This window comes from Eptatretus burgeri, chromosome 10 (assembly GCF_056783735.1).
Source record: "Eptatretus burgeri isolate ZD-2024b chromosome 10, Ebu_testis_v1, whole genome shotgun sequence".
NCBI lineage: Eukaryota > Metazoa > Chordata > Myxini > Myxiniformes > Myxinidae > Eptatretus > Eptatretus burgeri.
In genome coordinates this window covers 55,458,764-55,478,116 of record NC_140970.1, presented here as the reverse complement: position 1 = coordinate 55,478,116, position 19,353 = coordinate 55,458,764, and the positions used below count along the sequence as shown (strand labels likewise).

Genomic DNA, 19,353 nt, shown 5'->3' with positions numbered 1-19,353 from the left:
GAGGTTATCGCTGGACTGCACGCGTCCCGTAGTCTGGTGGTGGAGGTTATCGCTGCACTGCACGCGTCCCATACAGTCTGATGGTGGAGGTTATCGCTGGGCTGCACGTGTCCTGTACAGTCTTGTGGTGGAGGTTATTGCTGGACTGCACACGTCCCATACAGTCTGGTGGTGGAGGTTATCGCTGGGCTGCATGCGTCCCATACAGTCTGGTGGTGAAGGTTATCGCTGGACTGCACGCGTCCCGTACAGTCTGGTGGTGGAGGTTATCGCTGGACTGCACGCGTCCCGTAGTCTGGTGGTGGAGGTTATCGCTGCACTGCACGCGTCCCATACAGTCTGATGGTGGAGGTTATCGCTGGGCTGCACGTGTCCTGTACAATCTGGTGGTGAAGGTTATCACTGGACTGCACGCGTCCTTTGCAATCTGGTGATGGAGGTTATCGCTGGACTGCACGCGTCCCGTAGCCTGGTGGTGGAGGTTATCGCTGCACTGCACGCGTCCCATACAGTCTGATGGTGGAGGTTATCGCTGGGCTGCACGTGTCCTGTACAGTCTGGTGGTGGAGGTTATTACTGCTGTGCTGCACGTGTCCCGTACAATCTGGTGGTGGAGGTTATCGCTGGGCTGCACGTGTCCTGTACAATCTGGTGGTGGAGGTTATCACTGGACTGCAGGCGTCCTGTACAATCTGGTGGTGAAGGTTATCACTGGACTGCACGCGTCCCGTAGTCTGGTGGTGGAGGTTATCGCTGCACTGCACGCGTCCCATACAGTCTGATGGTGGAGGTTATTGCTGGGCTGCACGTGTCCTGTACAATCTGGTGGTGGAGGTTATCGCTGGGCTGCACGCGTCCCATACAGTCTGATGGTGGAGGATATCACTGGGCTGCACATGTCCTGTACAGTCTGGTGATGGAGGTTATCACTGGGCTGCACGTGTCCTGTACAATCTGGTGGTGGAGGATATCACTCGGCTGCACACGTCCCATACAGTCTGGTGGTGGAGATTATCACTGGGCTGCACATGTCCTGTATAGTCTGGTGGTGGAGGTTATCCCTGTGATTTTCACAAGTGGCCGTCTGGGTGAGTTGCCTGCTTTGATTTATTTCATGGATAAGAGGAAAGAGTTGGAATGAAGATCGAGATTGAATGGAAAATGGAGATATAATTAGACCGAGCTGTAGGACCCACGCAACGCACTTCATCCCATTAACCCATTAGACATGAGGGGAAGGTCTAACTGCACGTTTTCTAATGAAATAACTGTCTGGGGATCACTGCATGTTGGGTGCCCTTGCCTTAGAGGCATGCGGTTTCCAGAACCGCAACAATATAAAACATTCAAGTTTCAGCCATCAGACAGAAAGCTTATGAGAATAGTGTTTTGCAACCTTCACAGTTTAATTCCTGTGGAATTCCTTATATGTGGAAAACCCCTTGATTCACAGTGCTGCAGTGATGTGTTATGAAATGAAGTGAGATCACCAATATGCAGACGACGTTCCGGTAGACTGTCTCAGTGAGTGACATCACTGCATGGTAATGCTCGACATTAAACGAGAAATGTTACCCCACCAACTACAGCAGAGATAGGTTGTGAATTTCTGAACCATCTCCGATATAATGTCGACGTTGCCTTTTGAATTTCCTCTCTCTGAACCACTCAAATTAACATCTGAGTGGCTATTACGTTTATAAACGAGAAAAGCACTCCGTCGAGGGTACATACCTTGGCAAAGCTGAACAGTTTATTTATTGTATCCCACTGATGGGTCGGATTTGCATCCAGACCTTGAACAAATTCTAATTGGATTGTTTTTGTCACCTACCCAACTCATCCACCGAGTTTTGTTCTAACCTTCCATCTTTCATTCACTTCTAGGATTTGCTGATTTCATATTAAAAAATAATGCGATGTAAATGCATAAAGCAAAAACATGCCTATGGCTTATATGCACATACAATACATTGTGGTTATATACCTGGTGTCATTCCAATTGCACTGGGCCATGGACTAACACCCAGGCCGAAGGCTTGCTGATCTGTGCTGCTTCAGGCAATGGTGGTGCATGATTTTGTTGGGGTGGAGTCAGGCCAGCTGAACACTGATCCATGTATAATAGGTGATGTTTTCTAAGTTTAAAAAGGGAATAACTGTGAAAAATTGTTAAAACGCCCTGAAACTCGAACTAGTTCTGTAACGTATCATAATAAAGCCACGTACCAAGTTTCAGTTGAATTTGTTAAAGGTTATGGGAAAAAGGTTTGAAAAACCACAGGTGGGACGGATGGATGGACAGTGCAAAGCCATAGTCTCCTCCAGGGAAACCAATAGGGGACTAATAATGGCCCTGCTACCTGATATACCCCTTCGGAGCCCAAGTATCTGATATACCCCAATATAGTACCTCATGTACCCCCCCCCTATTTATAGTATATCCTCCCACTCACAGGCACACTTTGCTTCCTATCACTAATCCAGTTTTATACCTGACCAGCCATTCCACAAGCCCACACCTTAGCTACCAACCTCCTGTGTTAACTTGTCAAATACTTTCTGAAAGTTGAGATATATTACATCCATTGCACTTCCCTCATCCAACCAATCAGAAATTGCTACATAGAACTCAAATAAACTTGGTCAACATAAACTCCCTTGAGAAAATCCATGCCGACTACCTTAAATTAGTTTGATACTAGCATAACCCACGCTCTGCGCGACAAGTTGGGGTGGGTGTGTTTGAGAAAGGAACTGATGCAGAGTATCAGTAGTAATTTTACTTTAATGCAGTAAGTGGAATACGATTTCACTGTTTCAGAACCATTTTATTTACTTTTTTTTGTACCATGCACCTCATATGGTCTTTGAGATAATGTAAGCCGAATATCACGTTACTCGAGCGCAGAACAAAGTCGAAGATAGCGCGACACGAAACCACAAACTCAGAAATAATTAGTTTGATATTATTCAACCGACTTCCTTTCCGTTCCTTAATTAACAGCTCTTCCTCCATCACCTTCCACACCACTGAAGGCTTTCAGCTCTGTCGTTCCCCATTTATTCTCTGGAACCTTTCTTAATTATCGGTGTTTAATTTGCTACTCTCCATCCTGTGTTACCTGTCCTGACTCCAACGAGCTGTTAAAGATATTTGCAAACACCACGCTGATCTGCTTTGCCACCTCCCTCACTACTCTTGGAATGCAAATGATCTGATCCAGCCCTGGAGCTTTATCATTGCTTGATTTTTACCTCCACCAGCGAAGGTGGAAGGAGTTTATGTTTTCACCCCTGTCTGTCTGTCTGTCTGTTTGTTTGTGTGCAGGATATCTCAAAAAGTTGTGGACGGATCCAGATGAAATTTGGGTGTGTGACAAGGACAAACTGATAAAATTTTGGTGAAGATCCGGATCCAGCGACTATAAGTTTTTTCTAAGTGATCCTTCACCATTTAGAGATAGCGATAAACTGATATATCGCACGATATCTGAAAATGTTATGGATGGATTTGGACGAAACTTGGTGGAGATGTTGGGTGTGTCACAAGGAAGAATTGATTCAATTTTAGTAAAGATCCGAATCCAGATCCAGATATGATTATAATTATTTAATTTATAAAAGTGCTTATTCACCATTGAGAGGGCCAAAAACGATATATAGCATGATATTTCAAAAATCTATTGGGCCCGATATGTTCTCGTGGATCAGGCATTATGTGGCAGAGGCATGCGCTCTACCGAGTGCCCTTCTCGTTCTCGCTGTTTCTGCACTTCCTCCCCTCAAAATCAGATCTCTTCTGAAAGCCCTTGTTCACCCCTGAGATCATACTCTCAGGTATTAGAAATTCCCCTGTTTGTTCCTGTGTAAAGGAAGAAGCAAAAAAAACTATTTAATACACCTGTCCTCTCTCTCTCCCAACACACACCAATTCTCCTCTGCTATTCCTCGACGGGCCCACACCCCTCTTAGCCCTTTCCTTACCCTCTATACACTTGAAGAATGTCTTGCTGTTATGTTTACGATAATTGGCTATATCCTTTTCTTATTCCCTTTTGACCTGCCGAGTTATTTTCTTAAGTATTCTCGGTTTCTTCCCATACTGATGAGAGAGACTGTTGTCCTGTTATTTTGTACTTGATGAATGACATGCTTATTACATCTAACGAGCAGAGTACCCGCCCGATGGACGATCTTGTTCCGAGCATGCAACACCTTCAGAAGCATGCCTTTATTTGGGAGGTGTATAGGCAAACAACAAAAGACCTGGGTTCTGCACTGGAAAACGTGGGGACAGGAATACTGAACTGTAAATGGGGAAGACTTGTAATACCCTCCCCCACCTGGACGCGGCGCTACACGATACACATTTACATCGAGAATTTGCGTCCCCCCGCCCCCCACCCCCACCCCAAGACCACCGGCAAAGATAAAGACACCCCGATACATTAATTGGGGTCATGCTGATCCTATGTAGCAAGTCTGGATGTAATCAGCCCAGAGCTGGAGGAGGCGTATCAAGACAAACACACAAACACCGGTCCGTGAATTATAGCAAGAATTACAGTGTACTTCCCTTCTCAACCACCTTGCTTTCTTTCTGTCCTTAACTTTTTAATGTATCGACTCTGCACACTCCACATTCGCCTCTTTCAACGTTATCTATTTCTCTGATGCAGCCCACCCACTCATTAACTTTACCCAATCTAAAACTCCCAAATCACTTCTCAAACCCTCAAAGTTTTCCCTCCTAAAATCGAACAGCCTTACACCACTATCAGGTACTTCACATCTCAACAATAGAGTTGCGCTTACTATGTTGTGCTCACTTGTCCCCAGATGTTGTCCCACCCTCCCTCCTCTGTGATATTGGGATCATTACTTGAAAAGAGATCGAACACCACACTCCCCCTCATGGGCTTCTCCACAGCTTGGGTTCAAAAGCAATCCTGGACTTGAGAAAGAAAATTATCATCTGCTCTGCGTTTCCCGTTCCTACACGGCCCAATCGAACCCTGAAAAATGAAAACCCCTCGCAATCAATACTCTTCCCTTATCACATGCCTCTCTGAATTCTCCCATAACTCCTCTTTTCTGGTCTTCCTTCACACTAGGAGCCTAGTAAAAGCATCCTTCAAGTATCTTACAATTCTTGTGATCTCTAATCTCTATCCATACCGAATCCTCTCCATTACTTCCCTTCTTCATGTCACCCCTTTCTCTTGATACAATGCTGTCTTTCACCCAGATTTCCCACCTTCTCCATTTTATCTTTCCTATCACACGTATAAACCCTGTAGCCTTGAATTCCTGTCCTCGAGTTGGATTGCTCACGAAACCACATTTCACTTACACCAACTATGTCAGACCCCATCGCCATTCATCTTTGCTTCCAGCTCTTCCATTCAAGCACTTGCCATTTGTATACAACACATTCAACCTTTCCCTTGCATTCATCATCCCCTGTTGCCCCAATACCATCACCCACATTTGAAACACCCTCAACCACCGTACCCCTACGAGCGCAACCCATCACCCCACCTTTACCAACACTCTCATATGCACTGAGATTGGTGATCTCACCCATTCTGGCAGTATATCACACTCTGAAAATCCATCATTGCCTGCACCCTCCACACCCCCATGATACCCATACTCACACTAATGCATGCACCTGTCATAGACCCACCCAACAAACACTTCCAACATTCTGCAACCTGTCCCCCACCCTCTGACAAATACAACAAATATGTTAACCCTTTTCTCAGCTAACTCACCAAATCTCTGAAATGAGCCACCTCCAAGTAGTTACAACAGGAAAGACCACCAACAGTCACTACCAACCTGAACATTGCCCACATACATCACCCATTACACTCTCTTAACCGTTCATGCATTTGTTCCCGACCTTGCACCTGTCAAGTGACCTCTATTCATCTCGTCCTCCTCTTCTCCAGGCTTAGACATCTTTGTGCCACTATCCGTAGTGGGTTGATCACAACCATGCTTAGTAGACTCGACACTTGAGTGTTTTATCTCTCCGTTGTCATTCCTTGATGAGCCACCATTGTGAGATCCACTCCCTCACAGGCTGTCCTCCAGCTTCAGCCCAATGTACTCACCTCCGTGACGCCAATCAGAACCACGCCCTCATGAATGCCACATCCATCTGGGTGGCTGGAGCGTCCTCTCTTCACCCCTCCCCCCCCCAGCCACATGGCCACCCACCTCGGGAGCACTCACGTCTCCCAGGGGGCCTCCCAGACCCGTCAGTTACCGAAGAAACGCCAACGTTTTTTTTTTTTCAATACATAAGAAGCAATAAATATTCCTTAACTCAAGACACTTACTTCTATATTGAAAAATAAAAAAGTTGGTATTTCTTGGATTGGCATGAGAGTCTTTCTGAGACCTTTTAAATGCCCCTCACACATGAAGCAGGTTAATATACCGGGCGTAGTGGCGTGCGCCTGTAATCCGGCTACTCGGAGGCTTGGGTTGGAGGATTGCTTGAGGACGGGAGCTCTGCGCTGGGCCGCGCTATGAGAGGGTGTAGGGCAGCCCGGAATCATGGCGAAACCCAATCCTTATCCCTGTGTCATAAGAGGCGACCAGGGTTGCGTCAGGAAGGGCATCCGGTGTAAAACCTGTGCCAAATCAGTAAGCGGATCATAATGGATGATCCGCTGTGGCGATCCCTAACAGGAGCAGCCGAAAGAAGTACATGAAGCAGGTGAATGAATACCTTAAGGAATAGTTTCATCAACTTCCTGATGCTTTTTGATTTTGTCCATTAAAAATCCACTTCATCCTTGATTGTGCTACCTCGTTTCCAGCCAGTCCACCTGCCAGTGAGTTTGCTTGTGCCATTGGAGTAGAAGTCTTGGAATAATTACTGCTCTTGTATGAGCCTTGGTTTGGTTTTCAAGAAAATCGTGTTTGGAGTGTGAAATGGTTGTACAAAAAGAAAAACTCAATGATTTCCCTCTTTTATAAATAATTTTCAAAACGATGAACGGTCAGTCCACGGAACGTATTTGCTCATTTTGATGAGACTGTTGTATAAGTGTGTTTGTTAGAAAAATAATTTGTTTCGTTTAATTATCTCCACCACTTAAGGTGGATGGAGGTTATGTTTTCACCCCTGTGCGTTTGGCTGTCTGTCAGCAGGATATCTCAAAAGTTGTGGATGGATTCGGGCGAAACTTGGTGGACAGGTTGGATGTGTGACAAGAACAAGCCGATTCGATTTTGGTTAAGGTCCGGATCCAGATCTGGTCTATCAGTGGCATATAAAACATAAACTCAACCCACATTTTGAAAAATAATTGGAGCAAGGCCTGGAAATGATAATTCAAAGAAAAACATGAATTTGTCAAAATTACATTCCTTCAAATGGACGATAATCTACTATTGTTACTTGCATAACGTAGTAGTGGATAACTTGTCTAACGGCACCAAATAATCCCACCCTATTGTGCGCTCAGCCGAGGGGCAAGTTCTTTGCCCAAGTCTTTCACAAACTGGCTGGTCAGGTGTGATGATCAACTGAAGGTGGAAGGAATGCGTAATTTGGTCAGGGTACAATAACTCATCTACTCGTTGCTGAAAGATACCGTGGGATGTTTAACGTCTACCATGGACAATCAAACAGTCGAGATCGCTCAGTGTGTGTGCTACCTGTACACCACTCACTGTCCGAATACAACCTAAAACAGCTGTGCCCTCTCTATGGCAGTAATTAAGGATAAGCAGAAATCAGTCATTAAGTACAAAATAACAGGACAACAGTCAGACTCACCCCCTCGACTCCATCTCTGCACGGGCTGTGCTCTGGTATAGCATTCCCAAATGCCAACACCTGTACTGAGGCAGGGACGATGGACCAATTTTATCCCTACCCGATTCACCCGCGAATACCCTTCCCATCTCAGCTGCAGCCAAATGTGGTGACCTGGAGGTTCTCTCTGATGCCTCCTTGAACTCCGGTTCGATGTGATGCAGTTGTGCAAAAGGCCTGGCAAATGCGATTTTTCGTTAATCGTGCTTTTACTCGTCTTGCACCACGTGGGTTTATCCGTGCCGACTCGGCCTTCGTCCGACCCCTACTTGATACTGCCTTCAAGCGTGGTCCCCTAGTCTCCAACACGACACCGTCAAAATTGAACGTGTCCGACGGCTTGCGACACGGATGGTTGTCGGACTCCGTGCCCTCCCATACCACGTCAGCCTTTCCCACCTGAACCTCTTCTCCATGCAGCGCCAGCACCTCCGAGGAAGGGGTGATAGATCTGAAAAGTGGAAATATCGTCCTGGAACCTCAAAATGATCGTACATTCATTCGTGCTTTACCGGTCGTCATCCTTTGAAGTGAAAGGAAATTAGTCAAAATTCACGATCATCTGAAACGTGTAAAAGACCTGTTAAGTCACAGTGAGAAACTTCATGAGCCGAAGTTGTGATGAATAACATTCAATCATGACAAACAGTTGCAGTTGTCGGTGTCTGTGCTGTACAGTGGTATACTGAACGCAGGCCATTACGATGTTCTCATCCCAATGTCCAATGTTTTCATGGGTGAGACTGCACAGCACAATGAGAAAAACTTTGTGAAATGTAAACTGGAAATTGAAGGTCAAGTACTTTTTCAACTTGACAGAATTATTGAACACGTATTTCGCCATTTTTGCAATTATTGATCGATCGTCCAAGGGTTGTAATAATCGTACAAATATGATAATTATCATATGTCTGGCAACCCTGCCCAAATGTAAAGGCCCTGTCACACCTTTACGATTTAGCCAGCGTATGCCGATTTATGAAAAATTTGTCTAAAACGCTGGCACACGTCGAATACGTTATGGGTACGTTTTGTATACGTTAAGAGCACACTGAAAAACACTGCCATATGTATGCTGGCTTTAAACGTTGTATTTTTGGGTTTTCTTCAAATTTTTTCATGCTTGAAATTTTACGACGTATGCCGGCGTATAACTCACACGTTCCGCTACGCTGGCCATAAGTTGTAGGCACGTTATGCGATCGTTGACACACGTCGAAACACGTTACTTGTAAGTTACTCATAAGTCGAAACACGTCAAGGTAATGTTTAGCGTACCCGAAACTTATTTCTAACCGATGAGTAACGTTTTGTAAGCACGCTACATGAATGTTGTTCACACTTTGCAACACGTTACTTGAAAGTACTACGACTACTACCAACATCGACATCACTAAATTCTCTCGAACTACGACAACTACTAACATCGACATCACTAAATTCTCTCGAATTACTACTACTACTACTACCAACATCGACATCACTAAATTCTCTCGAACTACGACGACTACTACTACGACTAACATTGACATCACTAAATTCTCTCGAACTACTACTAACATCGACATCACTAAATTCTCTCGAACTACTACTAACATCGACATCACTAAATTCTCTCGAATTACTACTACTACTACTACCAACATCGACATCACTAAATTCTCTCGAACTACGACGACTACTACTACGACTAACATCGACATCACTAAATTCTCTCGAACGACTGACTACTACTACTAACATCAACATCACTAAATTATCTCGAACGACGACTACTACGACTAATAACATCGACATCACTAAATTCTCTCGAACTACTTCTACGACGACTAATAACATCGACATCACTAAATTACGTCGAACTACTACTACTACTACCAACATCGAAATCACTAAATTCTCTCAAACTACTACTACTAATAACATCGACATCACTAAATTCTCTCGAACTACTACTAAAAACATCGACATCACTAAATTCTCTCAAACTACGACTACTAATAACATCGACATCACTAAATTCACTCGATGTACTACTAAAAACATCGACATCACTAAATTCTCTCAAACTATTACGACTACTACTACTACTACTACTACTACTACTACTAACATCGACATCACTAAATTCTCTCGAACTACTGTTACTACTACCAACATCGACATCACTAAATTATCTCGAACTACTACTACTACTAATAACATTGACATCACGAAATTCTCTCGAACTACTGTTACTACTACCAACATCGACATCACTAAATTATCTCGAACTACTACTACTACTACGACTAATAACATTGACATCAATGAAATTCTCTCGAACTCCTACCAATAACATCGATATCACTAAATTCTCTCGAACTACTACTACTACTACGACTAACATCGATATCACTAAATTCTCTCGAACTACTACTACTACTACTACGACTAACATTGACATCACTAAATTCTCCTCTCGAACTACAACTACTACTACTACCAACATCGACATCACTAAATTCTCTCGAACTACTACTACTACTACCAACATCGACATCACTAAGTTCTCTCGAACTACTTCTACTAATAACATCGACATCACTACATTATGTCGAACTACTACAACTACCAACATCAACATCACTAAATTCTCTCGAACTACTACTACTAATAACATCGACATCACTAAATTCACTCGAACTACTACAAAAAACATCGACATCACTAAATTCTCTCAAAGTATTACGACTACTACTACTACTACTACTACTACTACTACTACTACTACTACTACTACTACTACTAACATCGACATCACTAAATTCTCTCGAACTACTGTTACTACTACCAACATCGACATCACTAAATTATCTCGAACTACTACTACTAGTACGACTAATAACATTGACATCACGAAATTCTCTCGAACTTCTGTTACTACTACCAACATCGACATCACTAAATTATCTCGAACTACTACTACTACCACTACGACTAATAACATTGACATCATGAAATTCTCTCGAACTCCTACCAATAACATCGATATCACTAAATTCTCTCGAACTACTACAACCACTACGACTAACATCGACATCACTAAATTCTCTCAAACTCCTACCAATAACATCGATATCACTAAATTATCTCGAACTACTACTACGACTAACATCGACATCACTAAATTCTCTCGAACTACTACTACTACTACCAACATCGACATCACTAAATTCTCTCGAACTACTTCTACTAATAACATCGACATCACTAAATTATGTCGAACTACTACAACTACCAACATCGACATCACTAAATTCTCTCGATCTACTACTACTAATAACATCGACATCACTAAATTCTCTCGAACTACTACTAATAACATCGACATCACTAAATTCTCTCAAACTACTGCGACTACTACTACTAACATCGACATCACTAAATTCTCTCGAACTACTACTACTACTACTACGACTAATAACATTGACATCACGAAATTCTCTCGAACTCCTACCAATAACATCGATATCACTAAATTATCTCGAACTACTACTACTACTACGACTAACATCGACATCACTAAATTCTCTCGAACTCCTACCAATAACATCGATATCACTAAATTCTCTCGAACTACTACTACTACTACGACTAATAACATTGACATCACGAAATTCTCTCGACTCCTACCAATAACATCGATATCACTAAATTCTCTCGAACTACTACTACTGCTACTGCAACTACGACTAACATCGACATCACTAAATTCTCTCGAACTCCTACCAATAACATCGATATCACTAAATTCTCTCAAACTACTACTACTGCTACTATGACTAACATCGACATCACTAAATTCTCTCGAACTCCTACCAATAACATCGATATCACCAAATTCTCTCGAACTACTACTACTACTACGAATAACATCGACATCACTAAATTCTCTCGAACTACTACTACTACTACCAAGATCGACATCACTAAATTCTCTCGAACTACTACTACTACTACTACTACTACCAACATCGACATCACTAAATTCTCTCGAACTACTTCTACTAATAACATCGACATCACTAAATTATGTCGAACTACTACAACTACCAACATCGACATCACTAAATTCTCTCGAACTACTACTACTAATAACATCGACATCACTAAATTCTCTCGAACTACTACTAATAACATCGACATCACTAAATTCTCTCAAACTACTGCGACTACTACTACTAACATCGACATCACTAAATTCTCTCGAACTACTACTACTACTACTACTACTAAGACTAATAACATTGGCATCACGAAATTCTCTCGAACTCCTACCAATAACATCGATATCACTAAATTCTCTCGAACTACTACTACTACGATGACTAACATCGACATCACTAAATTCTCTCGAACTCCTACCCATAACATCGATATCACTAAATTCTCTCGAACTACTACTACTACTACTACGACTAATAACATTGACATCACGAAATTCTCTAGACTCCTACCAATAACATCGATATCACTAAATTCTCTCGAACTACTACTACTGCTACTACGACTAACATCGACATCACTAAATTCTCTCGAACTCCTACCAATAACATCGATATCACTAAATTCTCTCAAACTACTACTACTGCTACTACGACTAACATCGACATCACTAAATTCTCTCGAACTCCTACCAATAACATCGATATCACCAAATTCTCTCGAACTACTACTACTACTACGAACATCGACATCACTAAATTATCTCAAACTACTACTACTACTACGACTAATAACATTGACATCACGAAATTCTCTCGAACTCCTACCAATAACATCAACATCACTAAATTCTCTCGAACTTCTACTAATAACATCGACATCACTAAATTATGTCGAACTACTACAACTACCAACATCGACATCACTAAATTTTCGAACTACTACTACTAATAACATAGACATCACTAAATTATGTCGAACTACTACAACTACCAACATCGACATCACTAAATTCTCTCGAACTACTACTACTAATAACATCGACATCACTAAATTCTCTCGAACTACTGCGACTACTACTACTAACATCGACATCACTAAATTCTCTCGAACTACTACTACTACTACTACGACTAATAACATTGACATCACGAAATTCTCTCGACTCCTACCAATAACATCGATATCACTAAATTCTCTCGAACTACTACTACTGCTACTACGACTAACATCGACATCACTAAATTCTCTCGAACTCCTACCAATAACATCGATATCACCAAATTCTCTTGAACTACTACTACTACTACGAACATCGACATCACTAAATTATCTCAAACTACTACTACTACTACGACTAATAACATTGACATCACGAAATTCTCTCGAACTCCTACCAATAACATCAACATAACTAAATTCTCTCGAACTACTTCTACTAATAACATCGACATCACTAAATTATGTCGAACTACTACAACTACCAACATCGACATCACTAAATTCTCTCGAACTACTACTACTAATAACATCGACATTACTAAATTCTCTCAAACTACTGCGACTACTACTACTAACATCGACATCACTAAATTCTCTCGAACTACTGTTACTACTACCAACATTGACCACTAAATTTTCTCGAACTACTACTACGACTAATAACATTGACATCACTAAATTCTCTCGACTCCTACCAATAACATCGATATCACTAAATTCTCTCGAACTACTACTACTACTACTACTAACATCGACATCACTAAATTCTCTCGAACTACTACTACTACCAACATCGACATCACTAAATTCTCTCGAACTACTACTACTACTACTAACATCCACATCACTAAATTCTCTCAAACCACTCCTACGACTACTACCATCGACATCACTAAATTCTCTCGAACTACAACTACTAATAACATCGACATCACTAAATTCTCTTGAACTACCACTACTACTACCAACATCGACATCATTAAATTCTCTCAAACTACTACCACTACTGCTACTGACATAGACATCTACTCAACATGGAGTCTGGAACACTGACGGATTCCTCTTGTGAAGCCCATTTGTATATACCAATTCCCCTAAACGCTGCCAATACGCCATTATACGGTAGCTGTAAGTTAGAAACACGTTCAGTAAGTTCTGTGGTCGTCCGGAAGACGTCAATCAAATTCGTCTACATACATCAATGTGCGTTGGAGATACGTTACACATAGGTTAAAAGCACGCTACTAATAGGTTAAAAATTAAGTTTTGGGTATGCTAAACATTACCTCGATGTGTTTTGACTTATGAGTAACTTACAAGTAACGTGTGGCTGACGTGTGTAAACGATCGCAGAGCGTGCCGAGAACTTATGCCAGTGTATGGCGGAACTTGTGAGCCATACGTCGAGTACGTCGTAAAATTTTCAGCATGCTTGAAATTTCACGACGTACTAGACATACCACGTAAAATTTTCAGCATGCTTGAAATTTCACGACGTACTAGACATACCACGTAATATGCCAGCGTACTTCATTGTTTTTCAGCGTGCTCCTAACGTATACACAACTTACCCATACTGTATTCGACGTGTCCCAGCGTTTTAGACACATTTTTCATAGGTCAGCATACGCTGGCTAAATCGTCAAGGTGTGACTGCGATGTTGACACTTCCAATTATCAGGTGGTTATGATTTAAATCGGCGAGCGGCAGGTTTTTAACAGAGAACGCCACGAATTCTTCGGCGATACGTGCAGCGCGCTATGACTAAGTTAAACTATCGTTGGGCATAGTTTGTGAACGCCGACAACAGGCTAAGCATTCGTTGGTATAAGTTATCTTTAACACAACGAAACGTTCTGTGCTCGTAACTAATACGTTATGAATACGACCAAAACTTTTTTAAAGACCTCAAAACTTCAGCGTACGCCAACGTTTTACGTGCATTTTTATACGTTGCCATTCCTGGCTAAAACGTCAAGGTGTGACAGGGCCCTAAGGGGATCTCATTGAGGTCTTTAAGATTGTGCAGGGATAGGAAAATCTTGATGGAAATCAGTTTTTCATCTTGCGTCAAGAGAACACCCGACGTGGACACCCTCTGCAAATCTTCACGCAACTCGCGTGAAGGAACTTCCTCTCCTTGGCATTTTCTCATCGAATTGTGAACCTGTGAAATGCACTCCCCTGTGACGTGGGTCTCGTACCAACAATTTATGCGTTTAAAGCTATGCTGTGTGGATGCTGGATGGGCCCAGCAAGTTCCAGACATTATTTAGCCTTTTCATCATTAAAAACATCCTTTTTACGTTTTTCTCCTTTTTTGACGAATATTTGACTTGTTTTTAAAAATACTTTAATTCTGGCAACTGAACCAAAACCAAAGCAGAGAGCTCAGTGCCAGGTTGCTATGGGTAAAATAGGGTTTTAGGTACATGTATTAGGGAAATAACATCAATCAAGAGGTGATTTTAACACTACAGGAACTTATCTAGTGAGGCCTTATCTAGAATATTTTGGTCACCACATCTGAGGAAGGACATCGCTGCCAAAGATGGTACAGTTTAGGAATATTGTATGAAAAGTCACTCAATGTAACTTGTGTGTCTCAACGGATGGTTAGCACACTGATGATGATGATGATGATGACGACCATATGGATGATTCTTCAGAAAATTTGTTATATTGCTGAATTTTAGGAGATGCTGATGACCACTTGTTTTTTTCAGGAGATGGAAGCTAATTTGCCAGGAAGCAAATGCCATACACACAAGGCCTGTGTCAAGGATAGCAGGGAAGTGTCATTGTCATGAAGAGAGACTGGTGCCTTCACCTGCTGCAACCAAACAGGATTACTCACCCGATAAAGACAATGTTCAGAAATATAACAATAGGAATCGAGACTGTAAATGTTTGACAAGAAGCAGAGGATGCGGTGAGAACTGTTTTTAGAGGCCGCATGTAATGGATGCAGCATAAATCCTTTCGTTGCAGATGTTTGTGTGGTTTCTAAGTGTTTTCCAGACCCGAAGCCTTACTTCATACCACGAACTGTGACGTTAGCTGCACCAAGAGATCTCTTCTTAAATAACTGTAATGTTTCATTGATTTCACAAGTGGACACTTCTTTGTCAACTGTTATGAGATTCAATCAAAACTGAGGATGTCAGTATTTCACCAGTGTTTTTTCAGATTTTTTGCATTTGGAGCTATTTGACAAATGGCATCCAAAAAGTTAGTAACTTGGACTTCCTTCCCAGTTCAGTATTGGGAAAACTTCTCCCCTAGACCCCCACCCTCTCCCATTTTTCTTATTCATTATGCATTATACTATGGTACCAGGTGTTGGCTGATGCACTTCCTGCTTACCTCAACAAAAGTCAATGGACTTTTAGATGGTATGTAAACAAATCTGCTCAAACCCACTGTCCTGTGTTTTTTTTTTTAAATCACAAAGAACAAGCCTCACAGCTAAGCTAAAGCCGCTGTCACACCTTGACGTTTTAGCCAGCATATGGCAATGTATCAAAATGTATGTAAAACGCTGGCGCACGCTGAACTATTGATGGTTTTTTTCAGTATTTGGCGTATTCATAACGAGTTGGACGTATGCATAACGTATGAGTAACGTACACAGAACGTTTCGATAACATAGATAACTTATACCAATGAATGCTTCACGTGTTGTCGGCGTTCACAACCTATGCCCAACGATAGTCTAACGTATGCATAGCGCGCGGCAGCGTATCGCCGACGATCAAGTGGCATAGCCTATTAAAAGGCTGCCGCTCGACGATTCAAATCATAACCATACTCGACATCGAAGTGTCAAGGCCCTATCACACCTTGACGTTTTAGCCAGCGTATACTGACTTATGAAAAATTTGCCAAATACTTTATGGGTAAGTTTTGTATACGTTAAGAGCACGCTGGCATACGTCGTAGTACGCCGAGCACGTCGACAAATTTTTCGACGTATGCCAGCGTATGACTCACACGTTCCGCATACGCTGGCCATAAGTTGTAGGCACGTTATGCGATCGTTGACACGCGTCGAAACACGTTACTTGTAAGTTAATCATAAGTCGAAACACGTCGAGGTAATGTTTAGCGTACCCGAAACTGATTCCTAACCTTTGAACCTATGAGTAATGTGCTTTGAACCTATGTGTAACGTATCTCCAACGCATATTGACGTATGTAGATGTATTTGACGTCTTCCGGACGACCACAGAACTTACTGAACATGGTACTAACTTACAGCTACCATATAATGGCATATTGGTATATAAAAATGGGGTTCACACAGGAGGAACCCGTCAGTGTTCCAGACTCCATGTTTTTTTTTTGTTTTTTGTTTTCTTTGGCATGACGGTGATGTTGACACTTCGATTTCTAGTGCGGTTATGATTTAAATCGTTGAGCGGCAGCCTATTAATTATATTGTATTATAACCGCACTAGAAATCGGTGTCAACATCACCGTCATGCCGAAGAAAAAAAAAATAACAAAACCATGGAGTCTGGAACACTGACGCTAAACATTACCTCGACGTGTTTCGACTTATGAGTAACTTACAAGTAACGTGTCGACGTGTATCAACGATCGCGTAATGTGCCTACAAGTTATGGCCAGCGTATGCGGAACGTGTGAATCATACGCTGGCATACGTCGAAAAATTTTGAGCATGTTAAAATTTGTCGACGAGCTCGGCGTACTACGACGTATGCCAGCGTGCTTCTGCGTGCTCCTAACGTATACAAAACTTACCCATAACGTATTCGACGTGTGCCAGTGTTTTAGACAAATTTTTCATACGTCGGCATACGCTGGCTAAATCGTCAAGGTGTGACAGCGGTTTCACTTTAGAATAAAACGGATGACTAATTGGACAATTAAGCAGTTATGGCTAGTTGTGGTGCAGCACTGATAAAATGTACTACTAAGTACTCTAGAAATACCATGTCGTCTGAGCACTGACAATACGGGACTTTCGTAACGACGTATGAATGCTAACAAGGTCTTTCACGCATGTGCTGTGTGCGTGTTTACACTGACTCGGTTCTGCTCGCCAAGCACTTTTAACCTGCCGTTGCTGACGTGAAATCTGCAATTGAAATAGTCTTTTGAGCATAATTTTCAGCATTTAAATGAAAAAAGTGGCAATTTCGGAATGGTGAACCATAATTGCTTTGTTCCTGGATGCAAATCGGACTCACTGAAATACGAGAAATATCCATGGATGAGAGGTGTCGAGTTCCCACCGTTTCCTGTTGGTACAAGCAAGCATCACGCACACACACCTCCGATTAGTAGTAAATATAATCATTTTAAACTTAGTGCATTCACAAGCCACAGATTGAGCCTTCCCATTGCTGTTTAGAAGCACCTGGATCAGACACGGTCTCCACCTCCAATTTGTACATGGGCACACCCCAGCTATCTCTCAGGTACTTTTTGGGTAATCGATAAAGTCGAAAAAAAAAAGGTTTTTTTTTGATCTACCCTTATTATCACTTTGTCCGTCTGTTTGTCTGTATGTCTATGTCTATCTGTTCGGTCCAGTGCTCCGTTAATACAATGGCGATTTCGATGAAACTTGGTGGGTAGGTTCATACCATGACCTAGTTGTGTGCAAATGAGAACCGTTGCTATGGAGACCACCGTTGCCTAGCAACGGGACTTTGAAATTTTTGAAAAATCATAAAAAATTATTTTTTCGAAAATCAAAAATCGGGCCACGAGCGACTGGGCAGTACATTCAGCCATATTGTCAAAAATTTCCAGCCGGATCCTATGAAAACTGTTGGAGAAGATAGACTTTGAATGAACCCTGGTCGAAAACAATAAAAAACGAAGTTCGTTATATCTCAGAGACTATGAGTCAGATATACATGAAACTGGTATGGTAGGTTCATGGTATGTCCTAGTTATGTGTGAGAAAGAACCGTTGCTATGGACCTATCCGTTGCCTAGCAACGGCCGAAAAACCTCTAAATGTGGGGTATTTTATCTGCAAAAACAATCTGCAGCATTAACCCTTGAAGCTAGAATCATGAATTTTTTTGTGCTTAATCCTCAGGTCATTCCCCATCGAACGGGTCTATCGCGTTAGGTTCTATTCGGTAGGCAACTACCCATGTCCGCCTACCGGCTTGTTTGTCTATCTGTTTGTTTGTCACACGATATTTTGCCAATTTTTAAGCAATCGTTCTGAATTTTTTTGTGTCTGTAGTTGACCATCCAAGGACAGCAACGCTTAATTTTGGTGAAGATCCTAATCGGGATCTGAGAATTTTTCAAGGGATTCTTCACCATCGAGAGACGGGTCCAAAAACGATATATAGCACAATATCTCAAAAGGTTATGGATGCATTCACACAAAACTTGGTGGACAGGTTGGGTGTGTGACAAGGACGAATCAATTTAATTTTGGTGAAGATCCGAATCCGGATCCAGATCCGAGAATAATTTAATTTTGAAGTGATTCTTCACCATTGAGAGATGGGGCTAAAAACAATAT

The 19,353-nt window shown here is 42.0% G+C and overlaps 1 protein-coding gene and 1 pseudogene across 5 annotated transcripts in view; both read left to right on the top strand.

Annotated features, from left to right (window-relative positions):
• Nucleotides 1-16,687, top strand: part of LOC147018613 (rap guanine nucleotide exchange factor 2-like) — a 213,699-nt gene extending 197,012 nt beyond the window's left edge. For 3 of the 5 annotated variants that reach the window (XM_085898457.1, XM_085898456.1, XM_085898459.1), the window contains one exon: nt 15,560-16,683. In XM_085898457.1, coding sequence (XP_085754583.1) covers nt 15,560-15,573 — 14 coding nt within the window. In that variant the 3' untranslated portion in view covers nt 15,574-16,683. Of the gene's footprint in view, nt 1-15,559 lie in introns of all 5 variants that reach the window. The other 2 variants (XM_085898460.1, XM_085898458.1) reach the window with 2 other exon arrangements.
• On the top strand, nt 6,453-6,593 carry LOC147018614 (signal recognition particle RNA; annotated as a pseudogene).
• Nucleotides 16,688-19,353: the final 2,666 nt, after the last annotated feature.